At 43.1% G+C, this 14,190-nt stretch overlaps 1 protein-coding gene across 1 annotated transcript; it reads right to left on the bottom strand.

Annotated features, from left to right (window-relative positions):
* Positions 1-603: 603 nt before the first annotated feature.
* LOC146492416 (uncharacterized) lies at positions 604-9,153 on the bottom strand. The gene is made up of 4 exons (XM_085151453.1): positions 5,150-9,153; positions 4,987-5,043; positions 4,736-4,855; positions 604-1,909 (listed from the first exon to the last, which is right to left on the bottom strand). The coding sequence occupies exons 1-4, from the start codon at positions 5,193-5,195 to the stop codon at positions 1,779-1,781; spliced, it is 354 nt and encodes a 117-aa protein (XP_085007579.1). The 5' UTR covers positions 5,196-9,153; the 3' UTR covers positions 604-1,778.
* Between the last annotated feature and the right edge of the window lie 5,037 nt (positions 9,154-14,190).

Genomic DNA, 14,190 nt, shown 5'->3' with positions numbered 1-14,190 from the left:
TATTTTCCACCCTGATTTACGAATAAATTCTTTACAAATCCTACCATGTGAATTCATGGATTTTTTTTTCACATTCTGTCTCTCACAGTTGAAGTGTACCTCTGGTGCAAATTACTGACCTCTGTCATCATTTTAAGTGGGGGAACTTGCACAATCGGTGGCTGACTAAATACTTTTTTGCCCCACTGTATATATATATATATTTATTTATTATGTGCTGGAATGTGCAGAAAATAGGTTTAAATGTTAAACTAATTTCTTCCAGTCAGAGAATGTTGCAGATAATTAAATGTTTGCTTGATGAATAAAGTTAAAAGATTAAAACTAATAAAACAAGTTTTAAAAAGAGACTTTTCCATTTGATTACATTTTGTATGATGGATTATGCAGAAAAAGTAGAATTGGGCTGAAAGATCTATCACTTTATCACCTATTCAGGTTGTAAATCGTGTTTTTAAAAAGTAACTAAGTAACTAAGTAATTAATTACTTTTGAAAATAAGTAATCAGTAAAGTAACAGGATTACTTTTTTGGGGAAGCAATCAGTAATTGGTTACTGATTACTTTTTTCAAGTAACTTGACCAACACTGGTTGTTTGTTTATGCATTTCTCTTGCAGTTGTGTCAGCGGCTGAGCATGAGCCAGTTTGTCTATACGGGCACAAGATTTTGAGGATGTTGAGCTAAAAAACAATGTTTTTTAACACAACAGTCTTAAAGTAGATTCTTAGTAAAGTGCTGTTACCATTGACTTCAGTGTTAATTTGGCTGTTGTGGTGCTGCTGAACTGTAATATAGCTGACAGCTGCTTCACTGTCCTCAGTGTGATAAATCAGTGTCTATGTCGAGATCTGAAGGGTTTTCAGAGTTGATGATTGGACCAATCCCTAAGGGTCCCTTAGGCACAGGCTGAACGAGTTAAAAAACAGATACACAGATGTACTCAGAGTCTCAAGGGAGGAACTATTCCCAAAGGAGAATCCACTGCACTGTGATTGGGAATCACTGAATTATTAATTGAATTAATTGAGGTCAGTGTATAGAGAGAGACAGGCTTCAAATATTTGTCATGCATGTGTGACTCGGTCGACGTTTATGCTTTGCTGAGACTGTAATATTTCTCATATTGCACAGAGCACATCTAGCAGAGCTGCTTTTAGCAGAGAGGTTTTTTCCTCTGTATTAAATTTGGTTGGCACTGTATCAGATTTACAGACTGACTAATACAATAGCCTTTTGATGCTACATTACTCTTACAAGTGACAAGCCAAGCCATCAGCTCATGGGCATGCAACCCACACGGAGGAGGACACATTCATCTCTCTTTCAGCTGATCTTTGCCTGTGACTGAAAAATGTGTTGCATTTGCATATGTTCAGCTCAGTATAATCCATTATTAAACCTCAGGTGAAACGACCTGGCTTTAATAAGTGATAAACCCCAACGCTTGTCATTTAAATTCATCATGTGAAGAAAAAAGACGTCTACCTCAGATATCAAAATGTCACTCAGCTTCACTGTTTGTCTTTTAATAAAGCTCTTACACACATATGAAAACACACATATCTATGCAGCAGCTGCAGTTGTGTTGTATAGTGTGCCACTGCCATCTAGTGGCGGAGTCAAAGCTTTTGTGTCAGGTCTGAATTAAATGACACTTGTACAGAGCGACACACACATACCATTACAGAGAAAGCAAACAGAAGTGCTCTTGATTGGAAGCAGTGTAAGAAGGATGTGAAGCTAACAACCTGCAGTCTTGATTTAGGAATCAGCGATCATGTGGTCCTGAGATTAAAGGAAGAGGATGGGTTGCAAAGGTCGGTGCTGCAGCATCGGGCAAACACACCAGGTGCTGTGATGTAGCCCTGACACACCGCCATGTTCATGCAACCACGGAACGAAGACCCTAGAATAATGAAACACAGACGCTTAAAGTGAGCGTGTGAACATGCTTAATGAGTAGACATAAATTCACACATGATTTAGAGATTCATTCAATCAGTCTCAACACATTTTTTGTTATCATTCGTTACCTCTATGCAGTATTTAAAACCCTCAAACACACATACAGCTGGGTGATCCTGGGTCATTTTGGTTTTGTGTTTCAATCTTTTGCATTTAGCAGGTTTTCATATTCTAGCTCTGCACTAGTTTGTCTTAACTTTTGTATTTCCTAATGCGTCTGAGTCATTAGATCGTTTGGTTTTTGTTGTGTTACATTTAGTTTCTGGTCTGTATCTTGTCATCACCGCCTCTTGTTGTAGTCTCCATGTTTTGGTATACTTTGATTCCCTGCTCATATTCCTGTCTGTCTAGTTCACATATCTCAGTCTAGGTCTCAATGTGTTGTTTGTTTCCTGTTTTATTTTGATACACCAGCCTCATGCGTATGCTTTCCTTGTCTCATGTGTTCCCACGTTGCTGCAGATCTGCTCGTCTTTGCCACCGTGGCCAGTCCACACCTCGCCTGTCGCTTTGCTGGCAGAATGAGGAACCTGCCCCCGCTGCCCCCGCAGTTTCCTTTAGTTCCACTTCCTCATCAAGGAGGAACCGGCACTCCCAACATCAAAACTCCTCAACACCGTCAGAGCCTACAGCTCCACCTGGGTTTGACCTCAGAGCATCCAAACACTCCTCCGGGTGAATTAGAAGAACCTTTTCTCTTGTGCTTTCTCCGAGCCAGAGGAAATTAAAACAGGGGCTTTAAATTTGACTGAATTGTTTGTTCCTGAGTCTGTAGGCTTGTCTTTTTTAATGAATCATGTGATGTTCAGCGAGCAGGAGCTGAGTCTGTATTTTGTGCTTTCAGTGTCGACCAAAGCAGAACTTTTTGTTTGTTTCTGAGCCGACTGATAAAAAAGAGACTTTTGTTCCAAGTTGTTACAGTTTGAGTCCTGACCTCTAAGATGGCACAATCAAACACTGTGTTTTCAACCTCAAAGCCTGCAAAAAGTAAGGCTGAGGTTTTTGTTCCTGAGACTGTCGACATGGACAAAGTGCGTCCAGAACCAGCTGAAAATAAAGAAGCAGATTTCTGTGCAATTAACAAAGCACGGTGTGTTTCTGAGACAACTATAAACAAAGTACTGCCCAGGACTCCTGAGCTGGTCGATAATGACAGATGCCAGCCTCTCATTTCTTTTCCCAGCCGGCCAGTATTGATAAGTGTGCGCTTCTACACTGGCTCTGTCTAAAACAGTTTGCTTTGCGTCTGAGTCGACTATCTGAGGACTTTGAACTTAAACACAGATAGCTCGATGATTCAACGACGCTTGGTTATACAACAAAACTGGTTCCTCTGTTATGATTCACTGTTATGGATATTTGTGTTTTTTTGTCACACCAGAGTTTGTGTCCTGTGTTATTGCTGCTATGTGAGTCCCAGGTGGAGGCTGACCATTGGTGGAGGACTGGGAGAGGCCGGCTATAAATGAGGACCCTTCTCAACCGGCACGCCCTGCCTACTTCCTGTTCCCAACGAACTGTGCATGTGGCTGCGTGTGAATCTGTATTCTGGAAGCTTTTGCTGTGTTGTGAATAGTTTGCTGTAAATAGATGGTAGCTGTAGGGGTGAGAAGCCATTTTCTTTGGGAACCTTTTCTCCTGTTGTTGGTTGGGGAGGCAGGTAAGACTTTTGGGGTTTTCCGTGTAGGTGAGCCAGTTGCATGTTTTTGTTTGTTTTGGCCATGCTCACCCTGACGCCCGCCACCTTTTGGGACTTAATAAACTGACTGGCTGTTGCAAAATCCGTGGCAGCTTTTTGGGGTTTTTTTGGTTCGTCTTCCTTGAGAGCAGGGAGTGTGGGGGCATTTTCCTTTTATTTTCCTTGTGTTGCACGCCGGTTTCCCCTGGGCTGGGGTGTAACACCTCTGACTGATGTTGGCAGCCGTGAGTCGGCTATGAGCCCTGCACAGCCCCAGTCGTTGAGCATCCTCCCAATCTGCAGCTTCTCACGCTGCCACCTGGGAACTCCACATAGCTGCCACCGGCTTCCATATTGCCTTCAGCATCTGGGACAGAGCCTGGACCGGCTTCCCCAGCGCCAGTGTGTGCGCCCAAGCCGGGGGTCCCTGCATCGCCTTCACCCAAGTCTGATCCTGCCCCGTCTGGTCTTTAGCCTGGAGATAAACTATCTGCGCCTACAGACTCCCAGCTGGGCTCCTTCCCTGTTTCTAGCCTCAGCTCCCCAACATTGGACACTTTTAAAACCCGTTTGAAACCCTACTTTTATTCCTTGGCTTTAAATCAGAATGAGTTTGTATTTTATTTATCTTATTTCTCACTCAAATCGTTTTCTAAGCTCTTATCACATCCCAATGTTTTTTTTTCTTTAAATTATCTTAATTGTACAGCACCTTGGTCAACAGTTGTTGTTTTAAATGTGCTATAAATAAACTGGACTTTGACTAGATTAAACATCTAAATCTACGTCTAGTTTGTCACCTTACAGTAAAGGTTGTTCCCAGTCACTTTAAGTTGTTCCCAGTGATCAGTATTATGGTGACAATCTTCTATTCTGGGAGGGATCTTTTTATAATTGACTTTTTTTATTTTTTTGTATGATGATTTTTCATAATTAAACAATAAGAACAAGAAGTCTCGATATCGGATCAATATCGCTGATACCAGCCTGAAGTTTACAGCTATGGAAAGGAAATCCGTGGCATCACTATTTGAAAGGAAACTTCTTCAAGCTGGCAAAAATATTTTGATGCTACCATAGGGTACTTACTGGCGCCTTGAAATACAACAGCAGCACAGGCATTTTGTCCTGCCAGACAGGTCTGGATTTTTGTAGGAGTGCAGAGGTCACTCTGCCGTGAGAAACAAACGTGACACCTCAGTGCCTCTCCTGGAAAACACACACACATATTAAAATAATGCAGATATAAGAGATCATTCTGAGCACTTATTGAGGTCTTTTTTTTGTCATTCTTCTTGAATTGATAAACAAATTGTATGAAAAAGAATAAAGAAACATACCCTGATACAAAGTCAGGAAGAAAAGAATGACACCCAGTGCAGCTCTCATGTTTTGGTCTGGAAGTCGAAGAAAACAAAAGTATGTTTACACTGCGTTTCAAATTATTATGCAAATTGTGTTTAAGTGTCATAAAGATTAAATAAGTTGTTCTTCAATAAAAACCATGGATGGATTGTGTCTCGGGACTCTTTGTTTCACTGAAATCCATCTCGGACACCTGTGATCGTTAGTTTGCCAGCTGAGCCCAATTAAAGGACAAACTACTACAGGAGGATGTTCCACATTATTAAGCAGGCCACTGTTTTCAAGCAACATATGAATGAAAAAGTATCTCTGCTGCTGAAAAGTGTGAAATAGTTGAATGCCTTGGACACGTAATGAGATATTTCACAAATATTTCAGCGTGATCACTGTCATGTTAAGAGATGTGTGAGTCAGAGCACACATGCACGTGCAGGTAAAGGCACAATGATGAAGGTTTCAGACAAATGCATCAGATTAAGAGAGCAGCTGCTAAAAGGCCAAAGCAGCAAACACATGAAGCTGCTGGTGCCTCTGGAGCCCTGCAAACATCAGCTGTAGGATCCTCCAGAGACCTGCAGTTGTGCATAAACCACCTCTAACCAAAGCTCACGAGCAGGAACGGCTGCAGTGGGCCCAGAACTACAAGAAGACTCATTTTCAAATAGTGTTGGTCACTGATGAGTGCAGCGCAGCCCTGGATGGTCCAGATGGATGCAGAGGTGGATGGTTGGTGGACGTCCCAACAAGGCTGCATCGTCAGCGAGGAGGTGGAGTCGTGTTTGAGCTGGAATCACGGGGAGAGAGCTGGTCGGCCTCTTTAGGGTCCCTGAAGGAGTGAAAATGAGCTCTGCATGTAGAGTTTCTGACTGACCACTTTCTTCCATGGTAGAAAGAGAAGAACTGTGCCTTCTGCAACACAACCATCTTCATGCAAGACAACGCACCGTCTCATGCTACAAGGAACACCTCTGCATCATTGGCTGCTGTCGGCATAAAGGGAGAGGAACTCATGGTGTGGTCCCCATTCCTCCCTGACTTCAATCCTATTGGAAACCTTTGGAGCATCCTCAAGCAAACAGATATGAGGGTGGGAGGCCGTTCACATCCAAACAGCAGCTCGGAGGCTATTCTGACATCAAGACATTCAAGTAGAAACTTTCCAAAAACTCACAAGTTCCTTGGATGCAAGAATTGTGAAACTGCCATCAAATAAGGGTTCCTGTGTTAATGTGTAACTTGAGCTGTTAAGATGTTTCTGATTTCAGTAAATATGATCTAATGCTGCAAATTCAACAAATGACCATTTTCAATTCTCTACAACCTGTAAAATCTTCTGAAACTCTGTGTGCGTAATAATTTGGAACAGAGCGTTTCAAGTTTTGTATTTTTGAAAGACACTGTTTTCATTGTTTTGTTCAGTAACGTTTGAATTTTACTCTAATGGCTGATGACTCGAAAATGATGCTGACTGTCATTTGAATCGACTATTTAGGAAAAACAGAGAAAAATATCATAATAATTTGGAACGCGGTGTAAGCTCCTGTGCCCGAGACAATTACTCGACAGGATTGATTGCCCCACTACCCACAGGAAGAGCTTGTAGGGGTTTGGTGCAACCACCGAGGCTGACTTCAACTTTACCTTCAGACCAGCGCTTATGCTGCAGGCCCGGATGTACTGTCTAAATCGTCTGTCTCTCACCTTTACCCACCCCTGCTGCTTGTCATGTGTTTCTGTGGTGTATTAAGAGTTTTTCATGTGCAGAGGTGTTTTTTCTGTTCTCAAACTGATCTCCCTGTTGGAGCTCAGTCTGGGGGGAGTTATTTTTTTCTCCTTATCTTTCCTCATGTGGTGCATTTTCCATTGTTATACCTCTCTGACCTGTCTTCCCCATGTGATGTTTTTGTGTAATGTATGTATGGTCGGAGGGTAAGATGGCGCCGCCATTGCGTGCAATAGGTCGGCAGCCTTATGAAATTTCCCCTGGTGGGACTAATAAAGGTATCTTATCTTACGTCCAGTATGCATAATCTTTCTCCGGGGTGTCCTTAGCATACTTTGGTCTGGCTTGACGGTGTTTCAGCACAAATGGAGCTTTGCTGGGTCTGCAATCTTGCAGTCAGTTCATGTGCAGGGTTCTAATGATGGAGAAGGGATGGAGCAGTGGGTTTGGGGTGTGGTGTCAAGGGAGGCTGGCCTACATAGCTGATCTCCATCATCTCATTTTGACTCCCCTGGGCTGGGACCTGAAGAGGTGGAGAGCAGTGTGGACTGAGCAAGTGGTAGAGAACAGGAGCCCATGAAAGGAGCTGAAAAACTGCACAACTGCTGGTTTACCCCCCAGAAATGTACTGTTGACCACGGCATGCTGTGCGAGTTGGGTCCTATCTTCACATCTTCTTTGAGACTACAATTCATGACTTCATCTCTCTAGTTCTCTCTCCAAAGTTTTTGCAGTCTTCCACATCCTATCACTGCCAGCTTTTCTTTTCACTACTTCATTTCTTTATCTCTATCTCTATCCAGCTCCTGCATTGTAAGAACGGAAGTCTAATTGAAGATCTTCTAAAGTAGTAAGATGAAATTTCATCAGCATCTTTAGCGTGTACGTGCTTTAGGGCTGGTCTGGTACTTCTGAACTGGGGCTTCTTTTTCCGGACTCTGGCATCCAGAGTCACACTGTTATCAACAATGTCTGTGGGAGAAGAGTTCAGCTAACTGCTCTGCACTGTGTCGGCACGTGCAAATGAAGTGCAAGAACAGTGAATCAATAACTTCCTTAAACTGTTTTACAGCACCTTCAGAAAGACGTCTACTTTAATGAAATTTGTTCCTCAATGCTGTTTAATTCATTTTTGAAAATTATGCTATTAAGAACAAACTGAACAAACTAGTGTTTTCAGGGAATAGGCTTAAATTTTCCATTTCTATGCCATGTGTCAGTGAATCAATAACTTCCTTAAACTGTTTTACAGCACCTTCAGAAAGACATCTACTTTAATGAAATTTGTTGTGTGTCAAGCGATGTGTGGGATCATTTACATTTTGAGAGGAGTGAGTTGAGGTAAATAATGAATGAAATGCAGTGCAGAAGTTGTTGTTTTAAGCATCTACAAAATGTTTAAATCATCCACTATAATTATTTTATTAATTTAGCATTAAATTAAAAAGTTTGTGAAAGCAAATTAAAACTAGCACGTTACAGTCAAGGGGCTGATTGAGATATCAGCAAATTAAACTGTTTTTGAGTTTTCCAGTTTCCAGTATACAAGGCTCAGAGTCAGGCTTTCTAATGAATGAAACATAAATGAAAATGTTAAAAAGGTGAAAATGGAAAAGAGACATTTTTTACTCCCATTAAAGCGTCAAAGTCACAATAAAAAAATTGGTACTACTTGTTTTTATTTCTTTAAATGATTATTTCTCTTGTTTTGTATTTTCTGTTTTGTAATAACCCCAACCGGTCGCAGCAGATGGCCCCGCCCCTCCCTGAGCCTGGTTCTGCCGGAGGTTTCTTCCTGTTAAAAGGGAGTTTTTCCTTCCCACTGTCGCCAAAGTCCTGCTCATAGGGGGTCATATGATTGTTGGGTTTTTCTCTGTATCTATGAAGCGCCTTGAGGCGACTTTTGTTGTGATTTGGCGCTATATAAATAAAATTGAATTGAATTGAATTGAATTGAATTAATAAATAACCTGATTACTGTTATGCTTCAGTCTTTAAGGGGAATTAATAAAATGCATAAATTGCCTGTATGCCAAGAATAAAGAAACATACCCTGACACAGACTCAGCAACAGAAGAAGGGCACCCACTGCAGCTCACTGCAAGTCAAAGAAAACAGAAAAGTATTTATAACCTCCTGTGGCCAAGGAAACGACTCTTCATCAGTGATGTGACTTTTCAGATGAAAAAGAAAATCTGTTTGTTGAACAGTCGTTTTGAAACAGCTGACACACCAACACAAATCAAATCCTCACCGTCTCTGTTCTCTTTAAAGCATCAACATTATTTAAGCCTTTAAGTGTCAGAGTTCTTTGCAGCTCTTTAAAGTCATTTTCATATCAGCATGTCAGATGCTTGAAATGTGCAACTATCGTATAAACAAAACAGAGTCTACTTCACAGTTTGCAGGTAAGAACTAATCTACGCACTTTCTAGCTGTGTTGCAAGAAAGAAATTTACAAGGAATCTACATCCCACTGATGGATCACGTACCAGAAGCTTCTTCTCAGAAGGGCAGACCTGATTTCAGATTTTATTGCTGAGTTAAACTGAGTCTTAAAAAGAGGAAAAACAAAGAACATCTATTAAATGTTCTTTTAATTACCTTCCTGTTTTTAGATGCTGCTTCCCTTTCTTTCAACAGTTGCAGCAGTAATTCTTTCTTTTGGTGGAGTTCATGTTGCAACAGCAACGGCTGAAGAGTGTGCAACGATCTAAAAGTACACAGAGGGATGGAGGACGGACAGATCGCTCTAGCAGCACATGCTATAGTGTAGTTGGGTAAGAGTGTAAATCAGGAACTTACTACTGGACATTATGTTGAAGCTCAAAAAGTGCAGGTACCATTTAGGTCACTTCAGCATTTTACAGGACATCCCACTAAAGTCACCTATGTGTCGTCATGCTTGATGCATTGTGCTTTTCTGATATTTAACATGTAAAGCTTTCTTGCAGGCGTGTTGTACAGACCTTCAGGTGTCAATATCCTGAAATGAGAAGAATAATGAGGCAAGAGTTAGCACTTTGCACTATCCCAGATACCATAGGGCAGGGGTGGGGAACGTCAAGGGCCGGTGTCCTGGAGGTTTAGATGTGTCCAACACAGCTGATTCAAATGGCTAAATGACTCCTCAACATGTCATAAAGTTCTCCAGAGGCCTGGGAATGAAGTAATGATTGGAGTCAGGTGTGTTGACCCAGGGTGAGACCTAAAACGTGCAGCACACCGGCCCTCAAGGCCTGGAGTTGTACACCTTGTGGTCCTCCTAACAAACCACCAGACAGAACTTGGTTTGTTGCTGTTCTGTCTTTTATTGCAAGGAAAATAGGAGTAAAATAACTATAAACTAACAAGTTTATTGTCCCACATCTTTGCTTTTTGCATTAAAAGCAAATTAAAACAGTCACATGTGGCTGTTGTTGTGCTGCTTTTGAAGGCAGGTGCAGCCCTGACACTCCCGTTTGTTTATGACTGATTGCAAAATAACAGACTTTTCAGCACTGACGCAAGAAAGGACTCTACCCAACTTTTTCATCACATTATTGCCATGTTAGAAAGTTCAGAGGACAGAGGAGAGGGTACAAAATGACAATAAGGTCAAAGACATTATCCTTCTTTACATGCTTGCAATGGCATCGCCAACAGTTTCAGGCAGCTCTTTGGACTGTGTTTGTGTGGTTCCTGCAGCAAGCTACAAAGCTGCAGTTGTTTGTTCAGCTTAATTCAATTGAGTTTTATTTATGCAGCGCCAAATCAAGGTGCTTTATATTGTAAAGAGGAGACACTACAATAAAACAGAGAAAGAAACAATCAGATGACTCGTCTTGATGCATTCTCACTCATCCAGGTAAGTGAATCTCCAAAAGTTGATTCTGTTCATCTGGATGTTTTCAGTGGGAGAAACGTTTCGTCATCATCAGGTGACGTCTTCAGTCTCAGCTGACTGCAGGTTTCAATCTTATAAACAGGACATTTGTATAATGACTGAAACCAGGCTGGGAGGTCAGTTCCTTAGTCTTAATTATGCAAATTCTCATGACCATTGATCAACAAACACTGATCAATAACCATGAGTCCCATTCACAGAGAGTTGAATGGCTGCAATCACAGCATGTAAGATGGTGACAGATGTACCCTTAGGCCCCTCCTCCATTCAGAGATGGTCTTTCCCTTTACACGTAAATGGCCTCCTTGACTCCGCCCTCAAACCAGCGTTCCTCCCTGTCCAGGATGTTACATCCTCATCATTGAAAGAGTGTCCACTGGCCTGTAGGTGTAAACAGACTGCAGAGTCCTGGCCTGACGTGGTGGCTCTTCTGTTTTGTGCCATCCTCTTAGTCAGAGGTTGTTTGGTTTCCCCGATGTATAAATCCTGGCACTTAACAGCTACACTATGTTACTCTGTTTGTGTCGGGGACCTGATCCTTGGGGTGGACCAGTTTTTGTTGCAGCGTGTTTTGGGGTTTAAAAGCCACAGAGACCTGGTGTTTAGGATGGAAGAAACTAAGAGCCAGGCTTTCAAATAAATAAAATCTCTGTCCAGGTGTACTGTTGACTAATAAGCCTGAGTGGAGTATTGCTGACACTCCTGCTCCTCAGCCTGTGCTCTGAGGATCCTCACAGTTAGTATGATTCAGGGGTGTCGATTCATTGAAACTACTATAATCATCCTGCTGTAACCAGGTTTCTGTCAGGCAGAGTAAATCAATTTGTTAATCAATTAATAAATCCTTTATTAACAAGGACTTAGACGAGCAAGACTTAATGTTAATAATCCAAATGTAACTGTTCTACTCTTTGGTGTTGCATTGTTCTTTTTATTTAGATTTGTTTATGTTTAAATAAATTTTGGCTCAGTTATTCACGGTTTGTGAGCAGGCACCGTCTCAATGGGGTTGCTGGGGATAACTACCTTGTAATATTAAAGGGCAAATGGACCGGCACTTATACAGTGCTATTCTAGTCTAACTGAGCACTCGGAGCAGTCTTTATCGACTACAAGGCACGTTCACCCGGGGGCGGTCTGCTTGTCTCCACCCCAGGGAAAAGGGTAACATCTCCTGAGTCTAGGTACCATCAACCCTGGTGGTACCTGGACCTGTAAAGAGTATGTTTGAGCAGTGTGAGTATGTGTACAGTGTCCATTTATGTTTGTCTCCATGTTGGGCGAGTGCTGAGTATATATATTGTATATTTGTGCACGAAGGTGGGAATGCACGTTTGTGTCTGTGTCTATATATCAGGTCGAGTCTTAGACTCCACCTCTCTGGGAACATCTCAGGCCATCCCTGGTGTGGGGGCCTATCTCTCCCCTCACCACACTCCCTCCCGGTGGCTGATGCCCTCAGGCATCAGTGCGTTGCTGGCTGGACGCTCAGTTATGTACCAGTTCAGTCCCGGTGGCTGCTTGGCGGGGCCTGCCGCCCATAGGTCAGTTGGGTCCCTTCCAGGACATGAGGGGCCCTTGGACCTCGGGCCTGGGGATCGGTCCACTCTGGCACAGTTGGCTGCCGGCAGAGCCTGCAGGCAAGTCACTACAGCCCCACCTGCTGGGTGGACCCACGTCCGGGGGTTTTCCTCTGCTCTTTCCAGGAGGGTGGTTGCCCCTCTGATGATCCTCCTTGGGCTCTTGTGCTCTGAGGGGCCTATGGATGTCTGGGGCCTGGATCTCCTCCATGCCTGCTTCATGCCCTGGGGGGCGGGGCCATGGCTCCCCACACCCCCTAGCACAAGGGTCGGCAACCTGCGGCTCCGGAGCCACATGCGGCTCTTTAGTCCTTATAGTGCGGATCCATGTGGTTTGAGAAAATAAATTATTTTAGTATTTAGCTGAAGTGTATTTTATTTATATTAGTTCTTTTTTAACTTGTAGTTCTAAATTGGAAGATTATTGTGATATTGAAATATAAAATTATATTTTATTATTTTTCATCGCTCAAAATAAGCGTCACACTCGTGGAAGCCGGTGTAGAGTTGGGAGTTCGCCTTGTAATCGGCGAACTCCCAATCGGCCGGTTTGGTAGCCGGGGCTCGGCCGGTTCGAGCCCCGGCTTGGACAGTCTCGGTCGTTGTGTCCTTGGGCAAGACACTTCACCCGTTGCCTACTGGTGATGGTCAGAGGGCCCGGTGGCGCCAGTGTCCGGCAGCCTCGCCTCTGTCAGTGCGCCCCAGGGTGGCTGTGGCTACAATGTAGCTGCCATCACCAGTGTGTGAATGTGTGTGTGAATGGGTAAATGGTAAATGGTAAATGGACTGGTTCTTATATAGCGCTTTTCTACTCTGTCCGAGCACTCAAAGCGCTTTATACAGCTAATTCATTCACCCAATCACACCCATTCACACAAGCACTTCTAATCTTAAGTGCTAAGTATCTAACATTCATACACATTCACACTCCGATGGATGCATCGGAGAGCAACATGGGGTTAGTATCTTGCCCAAGGATATTTGGCATGCAGACTGGAGCAGCCTGGGATTGAACCACTGACCTTCTGGTTAGTGGCTGATCCGCTCTGCCACCTGAGCTACAGCCACCCCAACATGGAGACAAACATAAATGGACACTGTACACATACTCACACTACAGAATGGGTGGATGACAGGTTGTGTAAAGCGCTTTGGGGTCCTTAGGGACTAGAAAAGCGCTTTACAAATACAGGCCATTTACCATATTTACCATTTACCCGCCGAAATGCCGTGCATTTATCGAGACTTTCAGCCCCAGGTAGGCCAATGATGGATCTTCAGATCCACATTATGTCAGCAGCTCCACCGTGAACTATGTTAAAAACAAACACCGCTCACGCCTCACAGATGACAGCTTACAGTAAAGATGGAAGTGACTTCGTACAGCCCCGTTTTGCAGACGCTGTGCACAGAGGTTCAGGAGCAGAAGTCCCGTTGTAAACATATCACGGCAGACCCGACGATGTTTGCATGAACACGCTTTTCAGCATCTCTTTATTGACCACTTTTCACACACGGTTGCTGTACGCACACAGCCGGCTGTAGCTTTGCAGCTCACAGCCCGACACACACCAACACAACAGCACAGACGTTAAGGCGGCGAGGCGTGATTGCGGGTGCCGCTAAGGTGCATCGTCTCCCCTGCAGCGGCGCTGCAGACCACGCCCCCCCACACACATTAACCAGGTAAAATACATATTTAGGCAGAATTTTGCAAATATCTATTTTTTTAGCAGCATAGAGCTTTTTTTCAATTATTTTTTAAAAGTCAGGTCAAGGCTCCAAAAGCACAAAGGAGATATAAGGGTGGCGGCTCACAGCAGTTTTTGTTTGCTGGATCATTTTAGTTCAGCTGGGCGTCTTTCCTTTTATTATATTTCTTTAAGAGTTCAAAATGTGTTAATTACATAAATAAAATGTAATTTTCTCTGCAGCACTTCATGGAGTTCATAAGCAACACACCTTAGTTGTTCACACAAAGCATAAAGGT

Source organism: Neolamprologus multifasciatus, chromosome 23 (genome assembly GCF_963576455.1).
Source record: "Neolamprologus multifasciatus chromosome 23, fNeoMul1.2, whole genome shotgun sequence".
NCBI classification, from domain to species: Eukaryota; Metazoa; Chordata; class Actinopteri; order Cichliformes; family Cichlidae; genus Neolamprologus; species Neolamprologus multifasciatus.
The sequence above is the reverse complement of the archived record's forward strand: the minus strand, read 5'-3'. Positions and strand labels throughout refer to the sequence as shown.

Bases quoted from the DNA above. Each gene is read 5' to 3' on its own strand.
- LOC146492416 (XM_085151453.1), bottom strand. From the start codon at position 5,195: ATGGATTTCAGTGAAACAAAGAGTCCCGAGACACAATCCATCCATG. The intron at 5,044-5,149 runs GTTTTTATTGAA...TTCGACTTCCAG, and splicing joins CGAGACACAATCCATCCATG to ACCAAAACATGAGAGCTGCA. The intron at 4,856-4,986 runs GTATGTTTCTTT...TGTGTTTTCCAG, and splicing joins CTTCCTGACTTTGTATCAGG to GAGAGGCACTGAGGTGTCAC.